This window comes from Lissotriton helveticus, chromosome 2_1, assembly GCF_964261635.1.
Source record: "Lissotriton helveticus chromosome 2_1, aLisHel1.1, whole genome shotgun sequence".
NCBI classification, from domain to species: domain Eukaryota; kingdom Metazoa; phylum Chordata; class Amphibia; order Caudata; family Salamandridae; genus Lissotriton; species Lissotriton helveticus.
The window spans coordinates 62,804,420-62,825,903 of record NC_136059.1 but is presented as its reverse complement, the minus strand read 5'-3'; the positions used below and the strand labels follow the sequence as shown (position 1 = coordinate 62,825,903).

Sequence of the window (21,484 nt, the reverse complement as noted above, 5' to 3'; positions counted from 1 at the left end):
CAGATTTCAGAAAGGTGTTGGTTTAGGGAACTGATTAGTGTGCCTGGAAGCATCAGATCCCCAATAAACCTTGAGCAAGAATGGATCCTCCATCTCTCAGTTGCATGAATGTCGAGTAAATTGGCTTTGCTCAGACTATTATTGAGGGTCTCAGCACTTTTATTACATGTTTTGTGATCAAGATTGTTTGGAAATTTATAAGGCACTAGAAGTTCATAAAATTAGATTGAAAAATAATCGGATCTGTAAGTGGTCTCTTTCTAAATTGTGCACTGCATCTCTGCTCATTGCCCTGGAGTCATGGTAACCCTGATACATGGGCTGCTATATTTTTGTGCTCAAAAGATATTTCATATTTGTGTGGTCAGTTATTGGGAGTTTAAAATATGTTGGGCACTGCAGCATTTTGCAGACTCCCGGTAGCCTTCAAAACTACCCCTAGCTTGCTCTTCTTTGTACACCTGCCACTGAGAATCTATCAAAATGCTGTCAATCTTAATACATTGTATCATTCTACTTTGGGGATCTGTTCTTGAACCTAGTGCATGCAAAGAAAGTTATGGTAAGAGGCTGAGATCCCATAGTTTCTGACAAAAGAGGATATTTATGAAACCTGTTCTTATAAGATACAAATTTTCATAGGTATTCATTGTATGTGCTTCATAGATCCTTACAGTGTAAGAATAATAAAAATATTTTGGGTTGTGTCTTGTCCACCTAACAGACGTTTCATCAATATTCTAGACTGTTTGTTTGTTATTTTAACTTTTTATAGATATCTGAATTCCAAACATACTACCACATCATGAGCAAACCTTGACTGCTACATCTAGATCTATATAGAGAGTCATGTGTCAAACAAGATGCGCCTTAGTCATCCATTTGGAGTGCAATGGGTAATGACACTCTGAAACACTGGTGATCAACAACAGTATTCACATGATATTCTCCAGTATCCCCTGTCTCGCACAAGAACACTTCTTGCAACTATCACAAACTGTGCTCCCCAAGTATGGATAGCATAACACATTATCATGCCTCTCCAACATACTCATTCATAGAATTGTAGCTTGTTATTGTCTGTGCCACTTCCTGGATCTTCTCCCAAACACGTGGTACCCCAAAAAACAGGGTGGGTCGAACTTCCTTCAGTATTTGAACCAGGGATCCCTGTGATAAAAAATAAAGATGTAGATGATGAAATGATTATGTAAAAAAAATCTATCTTAGTGTTTATTTGTCAATTGCATAATTGACTGAAAGCCTGCTGGTTCTCTCCACACATTCATCATCACAAGTGGTACCGCTGAGTGTCAGTACTTTTAAAACAAATATTTTTCACACTATTGTTACAAATGCTCAATCTCAGTGGCTAGAAGACTGAAGTATAGGTTATGTCTCAATGGAATACTTAACTAGCATTACTGGCAAATAACTGTACAAAGGGAACCAACTCGTCCTGTTTCCTTTGGTCCTGTGTATAACTCTCTGTTTCTCACACTTTGGTCTTTGTTGACTCTCGTAGGTTCTGACGTTTTAAATCCTCAAGACTGGGAAAGTGCCTTGGCAATTCCTGAATGACAGTAAAACTCTCTACTCAAAATGCAAGGGCTGCAAATGAAGCTACATATACATTATTTAGTGTAGAGGATATAGAAGGAGCTACTTTTTTCAGCAGCAAAAAATGTGCCTATAACATGACTTCTGCAGGAAGTCATTTCCTTCCCATTGCAACCTTTTTAATGCCACAAGTACAAGTCCTTGTGTTCGCATGAAAAACACATCACTTCTTCCTCCACCACACGTAGATTTGAGATGTCTAGTTGAACACAAAATAATCAAATTTTCTCCAAGAATATCTTGCCTCCTTAACATTCTAAGACATGTCCTCCTCAGAAAATCCATTCCATTTTGTTACATTGCGTGGTGCTTGCAATCCATTGTTGCCTGGAATCAATTGCTTCTTCATTGTGACACCTTTTTCATACATCCCACCCCACTATGCACTAATAAATAATGGCTCCCCTTATATGGTAACTGTTAGAACTGGGGGTCTCTAGTTGGCAGGGGTGGGAACCACTGTCCAAATAGGGACCCTTGCTTCTAGTCAGGGTAAGGAGGAAACCCTCTGAGATAACCCCTGCTCACCCGCTAGGTAGCTTGGCACGAGCAGTCTAGGCTAACCAGAGGCAATGTGTAAAGTATTTGTACCAACACTCACAGTAACACAGTGAAAACACCACAAACTGACTCCACAACAGTTTAGAAAAATAAAAGGTATTTAATCTAAACTACACAAGACCAAAATGACAAAAATCCAACATACACAGTTCAAGAATATGGTATCAAAAGAGTTCCTAAGGTTTGCGATAAAATTCTTCAGGTTGCGATAAAATAATCCACAGTTGCGTGAAAAGTTCACAGTTGCGTCACGTTAGCTAACAGTACCTTTTAGTTGCGACAAAGTTCCAAAAGCAGAAGCTGGTCCGGTGGAAAACAAGTGATGCGTTGCTCCGGGGAGGCGTTTGCGACAACCCCGCTGCAGCAGCGGGCGTGTTGCGACGAATCCGGTCTGTATGGGGAGGAAGGCCACTTGTATGGATTCCGGTGCGTAGGTTCCGTAGGAAGTTTGTTCTCGTAAAGGCACAATGCGACGATCTTTGGAAGTGTGACGATCTCCGGGGCGATGATGCGCGGACCAGCGGTGATCTTCTCTCTCGCAGCTCCTCGATGCGTTGGCTTCGGCGATGACTCTCGCAGCGACGTGATGCGGTCTGCAAGTAGGCGGTGCGGCGATCTCACCCTGCGACGACAGGCTCTGCGACGACACTCTCAGCGATGTACGACTTCCCGCACCGATCGGGTGCGTCCCGCAAACGAAGGATGCGACGGCTCTGGCAGCGACAACAGTCGCTCCGACGATCTCGACCTTCATAGCGGCGGGAATCTTCTCGCACTGTCGGGATGCACTCTGCAGCGAGCGATGCGATAACTTTTCTTTAGCAAAGTCTCTCAAGCTTAGTTTCCAGCTTCCCAACACAGGTACAACTTCCAGAGGTACCTCACATGGGCCAAGCACTCCAGGAAGGACAGAACTCTCTCAGTAGAGCTCAGGGGAAGCTGGGGGTGAAGTCCTTTCGTTCCTGGGAGTCAGAACAGGGAGCCAGCTCTTCTCAGGCCCTTGGAGATTCCTTCAAGCAAGGGGACACAGCACAAAGCAAAGTCCTTCCGCTCTCCTTGGCAGCAAAGCAACAGCAGGGCAATCCAGCAGAGCAACAGCTGGACAATCTTCCTTCTTCAGTTTCAGCTTTCTCCTTGGCAGAGGTTCCTTCTTGATTCCAGGATGATCTAATTTTCTGTTGTCATGGGTCCTGTACTTATTACCCTAAAAGTCTTTATTCTCTTTGTGCAAGTGGGCCCTGAGCCCGGTCTGAACCAGTTCTGGGTATTTCCTGAGCACTTTGTTTTCCTGACTTCTCCTTTCCTTTCAGAGTGAGGGGCAGGGTCGTCAGCCGTCCAGCAGGAGGTGGAGCCAGCATTGTGGAAGGCAGGCACAGCCCTATTCAGGCCCAGGTGCTATCTCCTCTCACCACTCAAGTTGCAAATGCAGTCATTCAGCCTAGGGCTGACTCAGCCAGCCCCCTGGGGAATCCCAGCCTCTGTCACTCTCAACCCAGACAGTCAATACACAAACAGGTCAAGGCACACAGAAGGGTCAGACAAGAGAACAGCAACTTTCAAAAAGTGCTATTCTCAAACACAGGAGTTAAAAACCATCTTTCCTAAAATATGTGTTATTAAATTCTGAGTTCAGGGATACCAGACTTTTATGTCCTATCTTGCTGCTATGGGAAGATATGCTGGTAGCCACTGTAGCCAGCCTCCCCCATGACAGCCTATGAAGCAAGATAGCCTTGCAGCAGTGAAAAACGAAAATGGCTGCAATTCACTACCAGAGCATGTCACCTTCACAAGTACATGCTCTACCTTTCACATACACTGCACCCTGCCCAAGGGGGTACCTTGGGCCTTCTATAAGGGTGACTAATGTGCACAGAAAGGGAAGGGTTAGGCCTGGTCAGTGGGGACACTGACCAGAAGGACATGGCAGTTCACAGACTGCACACAGGCACTGCGTGGCAGGCCTGAGACACCATTTTAGGGCTACTCATGTGGGTGGCACAATCAGTGCTGCAGGCCCACTAGTAGCATTTGTCATCACCAGCCCTGGCACACTCGGTGCACTTTACTAGGGACTTCTTGGTAATACAAATATGCCAATCATGGATAACCAATTACAATACAATTTACACAGAGAGCATATGCACTTTAGCACTGATCAGCAGTGGTAAAGTGTGCAGAGTCCTATTGCCAACAGCCACGGGTCAGGAAAAATAAGGGAGGAAGAAGCAAAAAGTTTGAGGATGACCCTGCAAGAAGGGCCAGTTCCAACACAACCCCCTTCCAGCCTAAAGCCAGGGTAGACCAAACGATACCTCGATGGTATACCCTGCTTAAGGCGATAGAACACGGAAACTGGCCCACACAGCAGGGCAGTCCTGTTCTACGCTGTCCTAGATCCAGTTCAATCACTCTATCCATACTCTCAGGGTCCATCATGCCAATCCATGTGGAACCCTTCTCCTCATCTGTGGACACAACCTGTGCAGCACCTAAGCTTAACTTGCTCACCGGTGTGTCCCAACAGACAGACAGCAAGCCACAGTGACCACCGCCAGTGATCAGGTATGAGACCCAGGCCTTATACCTCTCAAGGTCCTCAAACCTCTGTGGCGTCAGAGGGTGGAGAGCAGTAGCCCCAGGTGCTTGGCAACCTTTGTCCACTCCCTCTCTTGACAGGTCAGGTCTAACATCCTGGCACTGACCCACCAGTCCCGGACCTGTATCCAGCAGCTGGATAGGAGGCTCGGTTTGGCTTCCCCACACCAGGTCCTCCTCTTCCTTGGGGCTCTGTACCCTCCCACCTGAAGCAGTACCCCCTTCTAGAATAGCCAGGGCAGTTGTGGCAGGTGTCCCGCACCATTCACCCACCAGTTCCGATCTCCCTCCAGCAACTGGTATCCCAACCTGAGGTTTAACCCCTCAGGTTGCACCGGGGTCAGAGGCGAGGACTCCCTCCCTCTGCACCCCCTTCCAGAGCACTGCACCCTCCCTACTGGAGGGGTACCTCTGGAAGCCAAACTGGTCAGGACACTGGATACAGATGTCCTTCCTTCCAGGTCAGGCAGATCCTGAACCTGGTCTCCAAACCGAGGGACCAATACCTGCGGTTGTGCATTTGCCTGGCACGACAGGATTTCTGGGGACTCACACGGTACCCCCTTAAGGATGATACACAACTCATGTGTCCTGTGACAGTCTGCCTGGCGCAGATCTCCTGATCCCTGTCCACCTGACAGCGCGGGAAGATCCCCCAGGACAGAAGTGAGGTCACCATGGTCACTCATTGGGGACTCAGCCCTTCTGACTGGTCCCTGACCCACTGGTTCTCCCACTGGAGACTCCTTCCCCCTCTCACCCCTCAGTCTGGACTTCTGCACCCTCCCAACTGGAGTGGCACTGCCAGACACCAGAACTGATGGAGGCCCGGTTACAGGCACTCCCCGGTCACCAGACACAAGGAGATCCTCCTCGAATGGCCTACTAGTACAGTCTAGGTCCTCAACCAGGTGTTCCCTTAAGGAACCCTCCAGGCCCTGAGACTGGGTTTCGGGCACCGTGAGACATACCGCCCCACACTCACTCCTTCTCCACTGAGACCGGACATGAGCCCCTACACCCCTCCCACTACACTGGGACCTAACTGGGCAACACTGAACCTCTTCCACCTCACAGGCCTGAAAGACATCTAACTTGAAAAACAACACACCTGCCTATGCTGAGCAATTTTTCAAAAACAATACTTATAGAAATGTGCATGAAAAATAAACATGAACAACAGCTTTAGAAATTGCAATGTTTCTTTTAATTCTTTTGCAGACTATTTACTTTTTAGTCTTTGTTTGTTTTTTATGGCATGAGAATACAAAAATTGTGAAAACAACTGCTATACATTTACATACAAACAAACGGAAGCAAACTTTGGTATGTACATAATTCATTCAAAATCACACTCAACACATTCTTGGCCATCCAATCATACAAAAAACATTCATACTGGTCCCATGATCATAAACACAGTTTGTGATAATGCAAAGAAATATATATATATAGCATTTGTAAATTTCAAACGATAGTCAAACTTTTGACACAGTTCTTTGGAAAAAGTAATAATCCATCAATTGAATGACACAACCATGAAAAAAATTATGATGACACGGGACCGAGTCAGGTCGACGCGTTTCGAACCCTATCCTTTCGGGGGTTCTCTTCAGGACCACAGTTTACTACAAGGGGAAGAGGAAAGCAACAATCACTAGACCGAACCTGAGAGATCACCATCTCAACCAATGCACCGCTAGACTCAGCCTACCTCAATACGTGGGTCAAAGCTCCTCAAGTGGAATAAGAAGACAGAAGTATTCCCAGCAAAAGGGAGCGAAGAAGTGCTGCGAAAGAGAACAAGTATACTCAATCATACGGCATTCTGTCTAGGCTGGTGGAATCAGGCTAGTGTATACATAGGATCAATGCGTGTGCTCACCTTGCATGTAGCGCGTGTGCGCTCAGCCAATGCTTGTCAATTTTGGTGACGCTCGGTCCGTGAATTGTATGGATCCGGCGTCTCTGGAGATTAAAAAAGTGAAGGTATTCGTTAAAATCCGCAATGTGGAGGGAAGCGCAAAGGTGGCCGTTACAGAACCGCGCTGAGAAATCCCGGTGTCCGCTTACCGTGAAAACTAATTCAACCAGGCGAAACAGTATCTCAAACGTCCTCGCTCCTCGCTCCTCGCGGTCACTAGCGAGTTACTGAGGCCTCCCTGCAGCTTGGCTCAAGAGAATGGTCGCATCCTACGGGGTGTAGGGAGTTGTAGTTTCATGTAATATGCGCCAAGGAGGGTTCTGGGAGATGAAGTCCTATGGGCAGTATCATTGGAAAGTTTTGTAAATTTCCGAGATTTCGTTCAATCCATTGACTGCTGTGTCATATTTCATGATTAATAGGGCCTCTCTTTGATTCAGTCGTAGTTCCAAATCACCTCCTCTTGGATCTTTCTCGATTTTGGACAAGACTGTCCATTTGAGATTATTTTTATCATGTTTCTTCGTCACCCAGTGGTGTACCAATGGCGCATTCTCAACTTCTCTGCGCAGTCTGGATTTATGCTGCGTAATGCGTTGTCTGACCTCTTGGGATGTTTTCCCAATGTATAGTTTTGGGCAGGGGCATAGGATCGCGTAAACGACATTCCTTGTTTTACAATTAGTAAAAGCTTCATGCTTCCAGTGAATGTTGTTAAAGGAAAATACTGTTTCTTCCATGGTGTCATGACAACAAACGCAGGTGCCACATTTGTGATGTCCTTTAGTCTGGGGGAAGCCGAAAAGGCTTCTCAACGTTGGTGGTTGTTTACTTGGTAAAGCAGCCCTCACAATGTGATTTGCAACGCTCTTCTCCTTCTTGAAAGCAAATAGTGGTGGATTCATCAAGTCCTCATGCAAGTCTTTCACTAGATGCCAATTGAGATTTATCAGCCTCTTAAGTTGATTTGCAGCAGGGCAAAAGGTTGATACACACACCACTCGGTTTTGCTCAACCTTAGCTTTCTTGTGCATTAGTGTTTCGCGGGGCGTCCACCATGCTCGCTTAAGGGATTGCTTTAGAAGTTTTCTTGGATATCCTCTTTGGAGAAGCCTCTCCATGAGTGAATTGGCATGGTCGAAATAGTCCTCTTTTCCTGAGCAATTCCTTCGGATCCTCAGGAATTGTCCGAATGGTAAATTCTGTCTTAGACTTCGTGGGTGATTGCTGGTGAATAACAATGCCTTGTTCCTATCCGTAGATTTTCTAAACAAGGTTGTTTCCAGGCTTCCATTACGAGGGACAACTTTGACGTCCAAAAATGTAATTGATTGGCTAGATGATGTACAATTAAATTTTATGTCGCTCGAGCGCCCATTAAGCCATTCAACAAACCCATTGAGGGTTTCTGGAGTCCCAGTCCAGATGAAAAAGACGTCATCTATGTAACGCATATAATGCGAGATCTGATGACTGTAGGGATTATCATTGTAAATGAATTTTTTCTCATAGAGGCCCATGAACATGATCGCTAATTCCGGGGCAAATGGACACCCCATGGCTACTCCCTTCACCTGAAGGAAGTAGTCGGAGTCAAAAGTAAAAAAATTCTTTCTTAATGCGAAGGATGCCAGCTGTACAATGAAATCAGAAGGTACTTGGCAAGGTCTAGCACGTGTGTCCAAGAAAGACATCTAAGCCACTCCTCTTGGGATCACTCCTCAATGCCTCTTCAGACCCTTTAGAATCCACCAAGAGGTCTGCCTCCAATGCAAGCTCTCTGGGGTCAGAGAACTCACGCTCCACCGGGTGTTGGCATAGCTCTGGAAAACAGGGACTTAAAATATGCTCTCCAACAAATGAATCACACAGCCCCCACAGTTGTTAACCAAGCTACCCTTTGCCTCACCCTCCAGTGCCTCACACAAGTACCCCACACCACTCTCCTGAGACTGGCAAGACAGTATCTGACTGTCTCTGTCACACAATCCACACTCTTCTGGCTGGTCTTCACATACACACACCAAGGCTTCTACCATGGGGGAACCCCTCTCCCTGTACCTCTCATCTAGAGTCAGTAGAGTGTCCCTCCCACCACTAGGAATATGGTCCCCTGTGCCAGTCCCCCAATTTACTTCAGGGACACTGCACTCCACTGGAACTACATCATAAACCTGAACCCCCTGGTGTATGTCGACCCCCTACTCAAGTCAGGCGCCACATCTCTGGGTGTTTGTACCTTTCTCTCAGCACAGGAAACTATAATCTTGCTGCCACCATCTGAGCTGAACTCCACCTCCAACTCAGCAAAGCTCACCTCTTGAGCTACCCATGTTTCTTATTCAGCTGAGACCCTCATGACCTCACGCCTCCTGAGCTCCAACTCAAGCGTCCTCATTCTTAATTCATGGGCCAAGGTCAATTTCAATTCCTCCAGGGCATGGGCATTTTTGCTCTCCTCCACCGCCCTTTCTCTTTCTTTTTCCATTTGCTTCAGCTCCATTTCAAGCCTCAACATTTCTAACTTATGATCTCTAGCCCTTTGGTTTTCCTCCAACTCCTCTGGGGAAAAACTTTCAGCTGAATGGTTGCTGCCAGCCCTTGAGGCTGCTCTGGACACAGGCAGATCCTGTGGCCTGAAACCATTCCTTTGTGCATCCTCATCCACTTCTGCATCATATGTCTCCCCAGCCTCTTTTGTCTCCCACCAGGCCCATAAGGCCTTCTGTAGCTCCTCCTTCTTGGAGCAGCCCTTCATGGTGCATCCAAAGTTCCTGCAGAACTGCCTGAGTTGACCTACTTTGTAATCACTTAACATTTCAATATCAAACTCCAGTTCTGCAACATCACTTGCTGGTTTACCATTCTGAGACATGATGCTTGGATTCTTTCAGGGTTATGATCAAAAATAGAACCTAGAAATAAAAAATGTAGTATGCAGTGGCGTAGTGGTCAGCACTCACTAGTGATGTACACCAATCACTGTGGGTCTAGTACAAATACAAGTTCAAATCCCCACCGCTGACCAACAATGTTAGAACTGGGGGTCTCTAGTTGGCAGGGGTAGGTACCACTGTCCAAATAGGGACCCTTGCTTCTAGTCAGGGTAAGGAGGAACCCTATGAGATAACCCCTGCTCACCCTCTAGGTAGCTTGGCACGAGCAGTCTAGGCTAACCAGAGGCAATGTGAAAGTATTTGCACCAACACTCACAATAACATAGTGAAAACACCACAAACTGACTCCACAACAGTTTAGAAAAATAAGGGTATTTAATCTAAATTACACAAGACCAAAACGACAAAAATCCAACATACACAGTACCATTATCTTCCTGTTATTTCAAATATGAAAATGAGGTTGTCTCAGACTTGGTTTCAATCCTTCTTTTTGCATATAGACATTTGTTTCCTTAAAATGGAGAGAAATGTGCTTGTAGTATATTTTCTAATTGAAACAGTTAAGAATAAGGGTTTCAAACAAGTTTTATTGAAATAAGGAATAAGAAAGTTATTTTGGGGATGTAACGTGTATGGTGGGCAGGTTTGTAATAACTGTAAAAAAATGAGTTTTAGATATTTGTAGAGAGTTTTTAAATAAATATGTATACGGGAATGATACTGCAAGTTTACTTTAGAACAATCTATACATAGCTATAGTGTTTTGTCTTTGTTTAATAGAATACAGGATAAATAAACTTTTGTTTGACTGGCTGACATTTATCTGAAGTATAACATAATGAGATTGTCATAGATTATTTCTTTAAAGCTATCCTAGACCCACTGCACTTAAGGAAAGTGGCTTTAAAATTTGGATACACATCTCCATGCCCCTACGTTACGGTCCAGTCAAAGCAATGTCAGCGTGCAGCCTGATCATCAAGATGTTTCAAGATACTTTACACATGTCCAATCAGAGAATAAATCCCTGTATAATAGACCACATGGAGAGCATTTTCCTGTGTGATGTTGATTGGATAGACAAAGGTTTGTTGTCAATGCAGTGGGATATATACACAATGACTATGGTCAAGCCTTTGGGTGGGCTGTCACCTGGTTGGTCTGAAAGTAGAGGCATGGCAGGACTAAAAATGGGCATCTCTCACTTTTGAAATGAAGCTCAACTCAGTGTAACTTCTGCTGCCTCCTTAGATATTGTAACAATGCATGATGGTGGTATGTCCAACACTAATATCCCAAATGAGGTTCAATATTAATTTTTCTGCAGTATCCAGGAGCCTTTTACTTTAATGTGTATTAAGATAAGCAGGATCACAAGCACAATCTAAGCATCAATTGCATCAAGTACAGTACCTAGTAAACATACCTTGACTTGGCATGCTGTCAGGAGTTGTAAAACAACTTCCAGCAAAATGTCAATAAGGTCACCCAATGTGTTTTATCTCTTCACCCATAAAAAAAAGCCCATACTCTACATAAAATAATTCATATCTGCATTTCACAACATTTATTTAGTGAAACAACAGTAGACTATCAGCTGCAAGGTGGTGAGCATCCATCTATCTAGAAACAAGTCCATCACACTCAAAACATGTTGGAGGATGTGAATTATAAGGTCCTCAACTGTTTAACCCACTCTTATCTCATTTAACATAGCACTATTCCCTTTCACCATTGGACCCCATAATGATCACATCGCACATTGCCTGCTCACTTTTTCTAAATGGATGTCATGTGATTCCTCAATATATCCCTGCAGCACCATAGCACAGTAGTCTGAACCCTCTCAGTCCCTGTTCAGGTTTCTATACAGCTCAAGATATCTAATTTGAAACCAATCCAATATGCACTTATTTCCTCTTCCACATGCGTCCTTGTGTTGAACAGTAAGTCCATTAACCGCTTAACCACAGTGCAAATTCCGGTGCAGTGCCGTGCTTCGATGAAGTGGGCGGGGCCGCGTCGGCCAACGGACGTGCGCAGCACTACGGAGGTAGTGGGCGCAACTGCCGTTAGCCAACAGAAGCTGTGAAGCAACCAGCTTCAGCTTGTTCAGCTTAGTTCTCAAAGCCCCCCAACCCCAAGCTTTTCTCTCTCTTGGCCAAGGGAGAAGGTTCAGTGGAGGTGTTTTGAGTGTGACAATTACCCAAATAAATGCAATATTGGCTTAGTATCTGGGTGTGTTTGGGAGGGGAGGGAAACCAGGTCTGCTATCTCTGTAGTATTTTTCTCAGTTTGAGCCACCAATGAAAGACAACACAATGACCTTTGATGTAAGAGAGAGAGGGATAGAGATAGCCATCTGGTGGCTGAGTTCTAAAATCTGAAATCAGATAACCAGGAAACAATACCCATTTCTCTGCTTGTGAAAAGTATGTGATCCTAGGCAAATATTTTGTAACCATTGGCAATTGCTTTGAGTAACATTAAAACCCAATGTTTTTCACCCACTGTGTTACTCTTTATAGAGTCCCACATAATGCATATCACTACTGGGAACAGTAGATTCCAATCCTTGGCCATCTCACTCCTCCACCCTGAAACCCACTACTTTTATTTGTGAAATTTCAGAGATACATCTCCTGAATCTCACTGAATGAGTTACAGCCCTGTTAATAGCAATGCTCTTTATCACCATCAATCCTGAAGGTTGTCCCAACAACTATTAAATAGGAAATGGACTATCATTTATAATATAATATAATCATGTCAATGATGCTCTTGAATGTTTTGACCCACATCCTGGTGCAGTCAGTCAGTTGTTATTTGGGGGTTCAGAGGTACATACCTGTATTTTTCCATTGTGTCTTGCACCCTTATGTTCCACTTAATAATTGAAAGTGTTCCAACGTCCCACGTTTAAGTTTTGACTGCATTAATTAGCAAGGTGAAGCAGTACATATATGCTCTAAAAATATCATTAAGGGTTAGTAGATCAAATGCAGTGTGACATGTTAAAAAACATGCACTAAAGGTTAATACCAAAGAAATCAAGTACAAAAAGTATCATTCTATCTTCACAACACAGATGAATAGAGGAGGAAAAATAATATTCACTAAGGCATGCCAATGATGACTTCCCCTTTATCGGACAGGTGAGCATCAGCAGTGAAGCCACTGAATGTTCCTTGTGCAAAAGTAGTTACATTTTGCTAATAGTTTGTTCACTGCATTCTGCAACCTGCTACTGTGGACATTCTTGGTGTATTGTACAACAGACACACTGTCTCTGTTTGCGCCAAATCACATCTTTAACTAGGTCCACTGGGCCCAAACGTAGAAGTGTGCCCTATTGCAGAAACTTTGCTAACCTCATGGCAACCGTAAACTCATGCTTGGCCGGGGGCATCACATTAATGAAAGGTGGACTGGCTGTTTGTAGCAGCCATTCCATCTATCTTAGTGCAATTGGCAATTTGGGCCAGTTTTCCAAATGGGGCTAGAGATTGCCATGAATGTAGATCCTGTGAGTAACTGCATCCGCCTATAGGAGTGTGCCTGGGGGATAAATGGAACCCACTTTCTCCCCTTTCATGTATAACTCAGGTGGGAAGCACAGACTGTATGCCACCTCTTTGTAGTGCACAGCAAGCTTACTGATGCCATTTGTACCTCTGAGCCCACATTCATAACTCAGCCAAAGCATAGAGGCAACGTGTTTCTGTCATTATCATGTGACCACACTCTTATTCTAAATATGGAATTCCACCATAGGTTTTTGCCAGAGCTATACGTGTGCCAATATGATCTATATTACTAAAGAAGCACATAAACAAATGTTCACCCTTCTGTAATACCAAGAGGCACAATTAGCAAAAGCATGTGCCATTAAACTTTCTTCAAGGTGAGCAATCAAATTCAATATCACCAGGTAGATGAGATTACCAGACCACCCAATAAACTATATGTAAGTTCTTCTTCACTTATTTATCACACCAATTACCTTTAGGGCACCAGGATTTGCAAAGTAAATTGTTCCTCCAATGCACATTGATAGCCAGATGTCATAGAGTTGTCCACCCACATGGTTCAGCGGGAGGTAGCTCAGCATGACCTCATTTTCTCGAAGGCCATAATGTTTGCCAAATGTTTTTGCCATCCACGTGACCTAAAATACACATAATGAAAACATTAGGAACCTTGAGCAAAGGGACTAAATCTAAAACAAACCAGTGTATGTTTTCGAAGCAAGGACTAATAGCTCATGCTACAAGAGGTAATGCTATTCCAGGGTGTAGCTGGTAAAAAGCTTTGATTTACAGTGACACGGTTGACTTTCTAACCCTACATTCCATGCGGCTGTACACTAAATGCAAGGACAAAGGACAATTTATATTTGTGACTTGAGTTGTAGCTAGAAACAGGTGTCAAAGGTAGCCCAGCTGGAGAGTGACACCTTTGCCTTTGAGAGCTGGCAAGCCAATCAGAATGATCTCTTTGCTGGCTCTATTTAATGATACAGACCAGCAAAGGAAGCAGCTGTCTCTTACCTAAAAGTCAAGATACAAAAAAAGCTCCATTGTTGCATGGCACTACCTCAGCTAATAGCCTCTTCTCTAGCAGCAGGATTTACACAATGCTATTTGACCCCCTCTAACTGTGATGAGAGGGCAGTCCAATCAGCCAAATAGAAATAAATAACAAAATGATATCAAATGCCAAATTCATATCAATATGAAAAGGATGGTGGAAAGAGTGTGTATGATTAATCTAATAGAGCAATGAGGGCCTCAAGCTAATGTGGGCCCTGGTGTTTAAGACCAAGGTCATTACTAGAGTTGATTTTTATAACCTGGAGGTTCCCCTTGATCTCTGCTATAAAAGCATTAATCAATGAGAACTCTTTCTGGGGTGCAAACATGTGATCTACACATTGATTTCCAGCAGGAACATGATTCATGGGATAAGATCTTTGAAAATGTGTGGCCAGTAGATTATCCACAGATCAGTGCTGTAACTGCATCAACTACCTAAAGCCTCTTACCAATATTATTCAGACACATGCAGGATAAGCATTGTTCTGTGCAATAAGTGTCACAGTGGAGAAGTGTGGCTCATTGGTTAGAGCGGCAGACCCTGATGCAGAGGTCTAGCCCGGGACCAGGGTTCAATTCCCTGCCTCGGCGGGTCTTGGGCTCCAAAATTCCACGGACCTGATAATTCTCACTTCGGTGCCTATTCCAATCATGGAGTCCCACTCTGGGCAATAGCTTGCTTAATCACCACAACGGCCCCCACAACGCTATGGATGCCTGGCCTCCACCTTGGGGGTGCCCAGGAGTGGACACCTCACAGGAAAAGCCAGGATGGGTTCCACAGCGGTATTCGTACAAGCGCCTTGAGACCCTTGCGGGTGAGTAGTGCGCTATACAAGTATCAATTTACATTTACATTTACATCCCCATGTGACTAATGAAGTAAGCCAGAGCAGCACTTTTGTCATGTAACCATGGACCAGATAACAAAACAGTTGTGTTCAACATAATTACATTCTTGGTGGTAAATAGTGCAAAGCTTTATGTAAACACCTTATGCAACTCTCTCATCAAAGTTGGTTTGATGCAGCAGAATTGTGAGATAAGAGAGAGGTTTGTACATGCTTACGTAAACAGACTGCAGTTGTGATGCCAAAGCGATAAAACACAAGTCACAGTACAATATTAGAATAACATACTCCTTGGACTCAACACAACAACCTAAAATAATAATAGTTTAGTATAACATACTAACAGAAAACAGCAATGGCAACACAGCATCATGAAATGCAATACAGCACAGCAAATTGTCACAACACACCAGCAAAATACGCCAGCACACCACACCAACACCACCAAAAGAAACAAATTTCCTAACACAATACAACACAGTGACATAACATCGAATAAAACCTTTTTGTGTACAGTGTTCCATTGTGTTGTCTTTTGCTTATGTATATTTTTGGCAGTGAGCCTACGTTATAAGTTGATATTTTGAGCAGTGTTGTTTTTACATTGTGTTGAATTGTGATGTTTTTGAAATGTATTTTTAGCATTGTGCCTTTGCATGGTTGTGTGTTCTCATGTTGTTGTGTTGTGCAGTAGTTGTTGTTTAGATTTAGAGCATGTACATGCTTCTGCCACATGATGGTGGACATGGCATTCAAAATGCGGGTGCTGACTCGGCTGATGATTTAATTTCCCCCCCTGCAGTGTGCAGTTAGGCATCAAAATGTTATGTTATGTTAAAGGGAGTTTTATATAGTGCTCAGCTACTTCGTGGAGTGTCCCGGCGCTTAAAACCCTCGGCGGTACAGGCGGGGGGGGCAAAACAGAGGACCTACTGAACAAAGAGCATAGTTTTAAGGTCCTTTCTAAAAGCTAGCAAATTGTCATTAGTTCTGAGAGACAGAGGCAGAGCATTCCACAACTGTGGAGACAAACGTCTAATAGAACGTCTGCCGCACCTGGCACGCCAAATCGCTGGTACAGCTGTCAAGGCCAAGGTGGAAGACCTAAGTGATCTAGATGGCTGGTAGAAAACCATCCACTTTCGGATGTACACAGCTCCTGTGCCATGAAGTGCCTTGAAGGCCACAGTGAGCACTTTGAAAACAATGCGCTTTCTGATTGGATGCCAGTGAAGGGTTTTGGATCTCCGATTGAGGCCAAAAATGGCGCGCGCGGCAGAATTTTGGACAGTTTGCAAGCGCATTAGGAGGAAATCCGGTAGGCCCAGATACAGCACATTGGCGTAATCCAGGCGGGAGCCTATCAAAGCCTGCACAGTAACTCTTCTATGATCCAACGAGAGTAGGGGGAAAAATTTCCTGATCATCTTTAGGAGACCAAAACATTTGCCCACTAGGCCCAGAACCTGAGGTTTCAGAGAGAGGCCAATGTCAACCTGCACTCCAAGATTTTTGGTAATCACCGAGTCGCTGGAGGGGGGGAACATGGCCGCCGGCCACCAGGACTTCCACCTTGGGTCCAGGAGGCAACCAAAGAACAACATCTCAGATTTATCAGAGTTGCACTTGAGGCTGTTTCGCTGAAACCAGTCGAATACAGCTTCCAGACAGCCTCTGATGATCTCGCCATCAAAATCGGAGCCTCTGTCACACGAGAAGAGGAGCTGGGTATCATCAGCGTACGACACGATCTGAGCTCCATGGGCCTCCGCCAGTGCCGCCAGAGGGGCCATATAGATATTAAAAAGAGTTGGGCTCCAAATTGAGCCCTGGGGAACTCCCAACTCTAGTGGCGGCACCGTAGCAGAGAACGGAGGGGCCCAGACCGTTTGTTGGCGGTCAGCTAAAAAAGACTCAAACCAACTGTACACCGACCCCCTCAGACCGATCTCCCTGAGTCTAGAGAGGAGACGGCCATGGGGGACGGTGTCAAAGGCCGCCGAGAGATCCAGCATCACCAGCATCGCTTTTCCCCCGGAGTCCAAGGTTTCCTTGATGGCCTCCGTGACTTCTAGCAGAGCTGTCTCAGTGCTCATGTTAGATCGGAAACCCGATTGTGAATGGTGTAAAATAGTATGTGTCTCCAGAAAGTTGGTAAGAGTTAGATGGACGTGCTTCTCCACAATTTTCACAAAATCTGGCAGAAGGGAAATGGGTCTATAATTAACATGGGCCGTGGGATCTAGGTTTTTATTTTTTAGAAATGGCGAAATGAGAGCCTGTTTCCAGGGCTGAGGCACCACCCCTGTACTAAGGGAGAGATTAAGCACCGGATTAACTAAAGGATTGATCACTTGAGCAACTTTTGCAAGAAATTTAGCGGGGCAGGGGTCAAGAGGGGAGCCGGATTTTAGTTTCAAAAGCAGGTCCAAGGAAGCCTGCAGAGTTAGGGGCGGGAAGTCCGAAAGAGAAGGACTCTCAGCGTCTAAAGATAGTATGAAAGGAGACGCTTCCTGGGCTGTGGCGACACCCACAGCAGAAAAAGAGGCCTGAACGGATTTTATTTTATTAGCGAAGAAGTTAGCTAATTCCGTGACCCAGAGCTCAGAATGCGAACTTCTGGGGGTGCACCAAGAGGGAGAGGTAAAATCCTTCACTATCAGAAATATTTCTTTGCAAGAGTTAGCGGCTGCCTCAATTCTTCTTGCAAAGTAGGACTTTTTTTCTGCGGTGATGTCATGATGGTATTCCTTGATGGATTCTCTATAAGCTTCCTTAGATAGAGAGTCATAGTGCCTACGCCATACTCTCTCTGCTTTGTTACATTGCCGCCGCTTCTCAGCCAGAGCTGGAGAAAACCAAGGAGCAGAAGCTCGGGGAGAATTAATACGGTCGACAAGAAGGGGGGCCAATTCATCAAATTGCTGAAGGAGCCAAGTCTGCAGGCGCTCAAGATCAATCTCTAGAGCGCCCGTCAGCAGGCATGGGTGGGAAAGTAAGGCCTGCGCTAGCATGTCTGAAGAGACACGATGGAAGGCTCTGATGTTCTGAGCCTTGCGGGAGTAGCCGCTAGAAAAAACTTTTTGGGAGTGAGTGATCTGAAAGTCCACTAAAAAGTGGTCCGACCAAAGGACTGGCACAGGGGTGGAGGTGTCAATCGGGATAGTTGAGAACACTTGGTCTATTGTATGACCCTTGATATGTGTAGGGGCCAAGAAATAAGGGATGAGCCCCAAAGAAGCAGTGGTGTCACTAATCTTGATGCTGTCTGCTGAATCCGCAATATCCATATGGATATTGAAGTCACCTAAAAGCAGGCAATGCTGTAATTTTACGCAAAGTGCCGAGATTACGGGATAATAATAATAATAATAATAAAACACTTATAAAGCGCCTGGCTGCACAAACTGTGTGTCCCCGCGCTAACTGCTTATAGATCATCCAAAAGGTAGACCCAGAGATACTAGAGAAAGAGAGTCATATCAGCCAACTATTTAGGGAAGAGGAGCGTTTTGAGTTTCGCTCTGAAAATTCTTTCGGACGGTTCCATCCGCAATTGAAGGGGGAGATCATTCCAGTGCTTAGCAGCTAAAAATCGGAAGGATTTACCACCCATTTTAGCTTTTTTAATGCGGGGGATTTTAAATTGCATTGCCCCAGATGACCTTAGAGCTCTCATCGGTCGATGTATAGTCAGAAGACTACCAAGGTACAGGGGGCCTTTGTTATGGGCTATCCTGTGGGCATAGCAGAGATTTTTAAAAATAATTCTTTCCTTGATAGGAAGCCAGTGCAGTTTGGTTAGGGCAGATTTAATAGAAGTTTTTCTCGGGAGACCTAACACCAGACGAGCCGCCGTATTTTGAATGCATTGAAGCTGGTGAAGGCCTTTGAGATTGAGACCTATTAAAAGGGCATTACCATAGTCCAGATGTGGCGTTATTAAGGCGTGAACTATGGTTTTTCTTGCTCCTATAGGAATCAAGTCAATGATTTTACGGAGAATTTTAAGTATGCCAGTGCACTTTCCTATAGTTTTGTTCACATGGGTTTTGCCCGACAGGTCAGAATCTATCATGACCCCCAAATTCTTTACCACTTTAGCAGGTGTGGGGAGATTTCCCAGTTCACAGGGCCACCACGCATCAGACCACACAGATGTTTCCTTCCCCACCACCAATACCTCTGTCTTTTCTCCATTAAGGCGCAGACAGTTATCGTCCATCCAAGTGGCTACTGCCGACATGCAATTTGAAAAATTTGCGGCATTTTCCTTACAGTCCGGTGTAATTTTGAACATGAGTTGAGTATCATCAGCATAACTAACAATGCCCACCCCAAAATTCCTTACTATGTCAGCCAGGGGTTCCATATAGATGTTAAACAAAGTAGGGCTCAGACTAGAGCCCTGTGGAACCCCATGGCTGACACTACGGGAAGATGACCTGAAGGGTGGGCAGTGTAGTTGGAATGATCTCATGGTAAGGAAAGATCTAAGCCAGTCAAGTGCTGGACCATTCACTCCTAATATTAATAGGCGCATGGAGCTCCTCATTGAAAGAGCCCATGGGACCTGGAGGTCTATAGACCAGGAGCCCCGAGCACGATTGATGTGGAGACAGGGAAAGATAGAATCCCAAAGTCTCGCATCCCTGAATGTCATCAGTGTGTACAATTGAACATGCATAGCGCTTATCCACCACCATAGCAACCCCACCACCCCTACCATTGACTCTGTCTTTCCTGAGGATGACATAGCTGGGGGGGATCGCTGTGGCTGTATCCGGACCCGAAAAGTCTCCCAACCATGTCTCAGTCAGAAAGAGACAGGTGGGTTTAATCTCTGTTAGCAGATTAAAAATATCCAATGCATGGTTCGCTAGGGACCTAGTGTTTAATAATAAACAATTACTCTTATTAGGAATGAAATTGGGAATAGAGATGGAACCTTTACCTGGTAGCCATCTGCAGCCGGAGCAGTGTCTTTTGCCTTTGGGTAGTTTAGGAAAGACCGTACAGCAGGTATTCGTATTGTCCCTGAGAGCTAGAAGTTCACCATGGGTGTATGTTAACATCCTGGCCCACTCACCCATCCGCCCCCGTCTGCCTCCGGGATGCTGACGGGCGCAGACGGGCTTTCCTTTGGCGCTCCTTAGGCACGTCCGCTGCTCATGTCCGCTGTGCGTAAGCGAGCTTACCTAGTTTTAGGGCGTCGTCGGCGCTAGGCAGAACCAATAGACTGCCGCCCGGTGCGCCTGCCCCCTCCCAAAATGGCCGCTACAAGCGCGAAGCCTACACGTCCCTGCACCCCCTTCAGCCCCAAAATCGGCTGACTGGATGATGTACGCTCAGGGCAAGGCAGCGCAGGCAGCGCAGCATAAGTAGCAGGACAATGAGGGGTGAGTAACAGCTGGAATAACTAAAGTGCAGAAGAATCCTAAAAGTCACCCGGCTTTCCGCCTGATGCAGGTGATACAAAGAGCGAAAATGGAGCGCAGTGCGCACAGTAACACAACACAGTTTAAAATCACTGTCAGTAAGCAAGTAGCAAATGAAACATTAAAATCTGCTGATATCAGTAAAAATGCACCCGCTCGCCCGCACCCGGCTTTCCGCCTCAGGTCACGAGGGAGGGATAAGGATCAAAAGCCAATTATTGTGCCTAAATGAGTGCTGCTTATAGTATATGTAGTGTCTTATAAATAAAGGAATACTGGACTTCTATTGGTTGTCACTGTACACTGTAGATGTAAGTGCTGGAGGGATGAGTTGAAGACAGGTTTAGAATGTTGAGTTCTGACTTACATGGTGGGGAATAAAGCAGCATAAAATTACTCTTCGTTTGTGGTGTGGTTATTGGTGAGTACCTGGGCTTGTGGGACGCTACAACTGGCAACGAGTTAGGGGATTTAAAGCCGGACACTGAAAGTGCTCTTCAAGAGAGTACTCATGCATGCTATGTGTGCTACAGTCAAAGTGCAGAATTTATGCTGGCACTGGTGGAGTCACAGTGCAACACCAGCCTGTATAACACACTTGAAGAGAAAGAAAGCAACATTGAAAGTCTACTTGTCAGTGGCCAGGAAGTGAATGAAATGGCGGAAAAACTGAAAGTACTACACCAATACGCAATTATCGCCATAAGCTAAACAGAGAAAGAACGCTAAAGGCGGATGCAACCAGGTTTCCAAAGCAGCCCAAAGCAATAGTTTGATTGAAATTAAACAGAAATTCATGTGCTACGAAGCAGAGATTAACCAGGTGTTTGTGAAGAAACATTTAAGCACAATGCCTACAACATATCATAATGTTATCTGCCTTCATGTACTAGTAGTATGCAGGGTTTATCTACGTACTGAAATTATTAATGAATCATTGCTTCACAACATGCCTCAAAGTGGCTCCAGAAGGTAGGTTGAGGGTTGTACTTAAGGA

General features: G+C 45.1%; 1 protein-coding gene across 2 annotated transcripts in view; it reads right to left on the bottom strand.

Annotated features, from left to right (window-relative positions):
* LOC144817708 (long-chain-fatty-acid--CoA ligase ACSBG2-like) overlaps window positions 1–21,484 on the bottom strand; it is a 254,229-nt gene that overhangs the window by 84,197 nt on the left and 148,548 nt on the right. For both annotated transcript variants that reach the window (XM_078674470.1, XM_078674469.1), the window contains exons 6-7: window positions 13,607–13,771; window positions 1,052–1,170 (exon numbers count right to left, since the gene is read on the bottom strand). In XM_078674470.1, coding sequence (XP_078530596.1) covers window positions 1,052–1,170; window positions 13,607–13,771 — 284 coding nt within the window. The remainder of the gene's footprint in view (window positions 1–1,051; window positions 1,171–13,606; window positions 13,772–21,484) is intronic.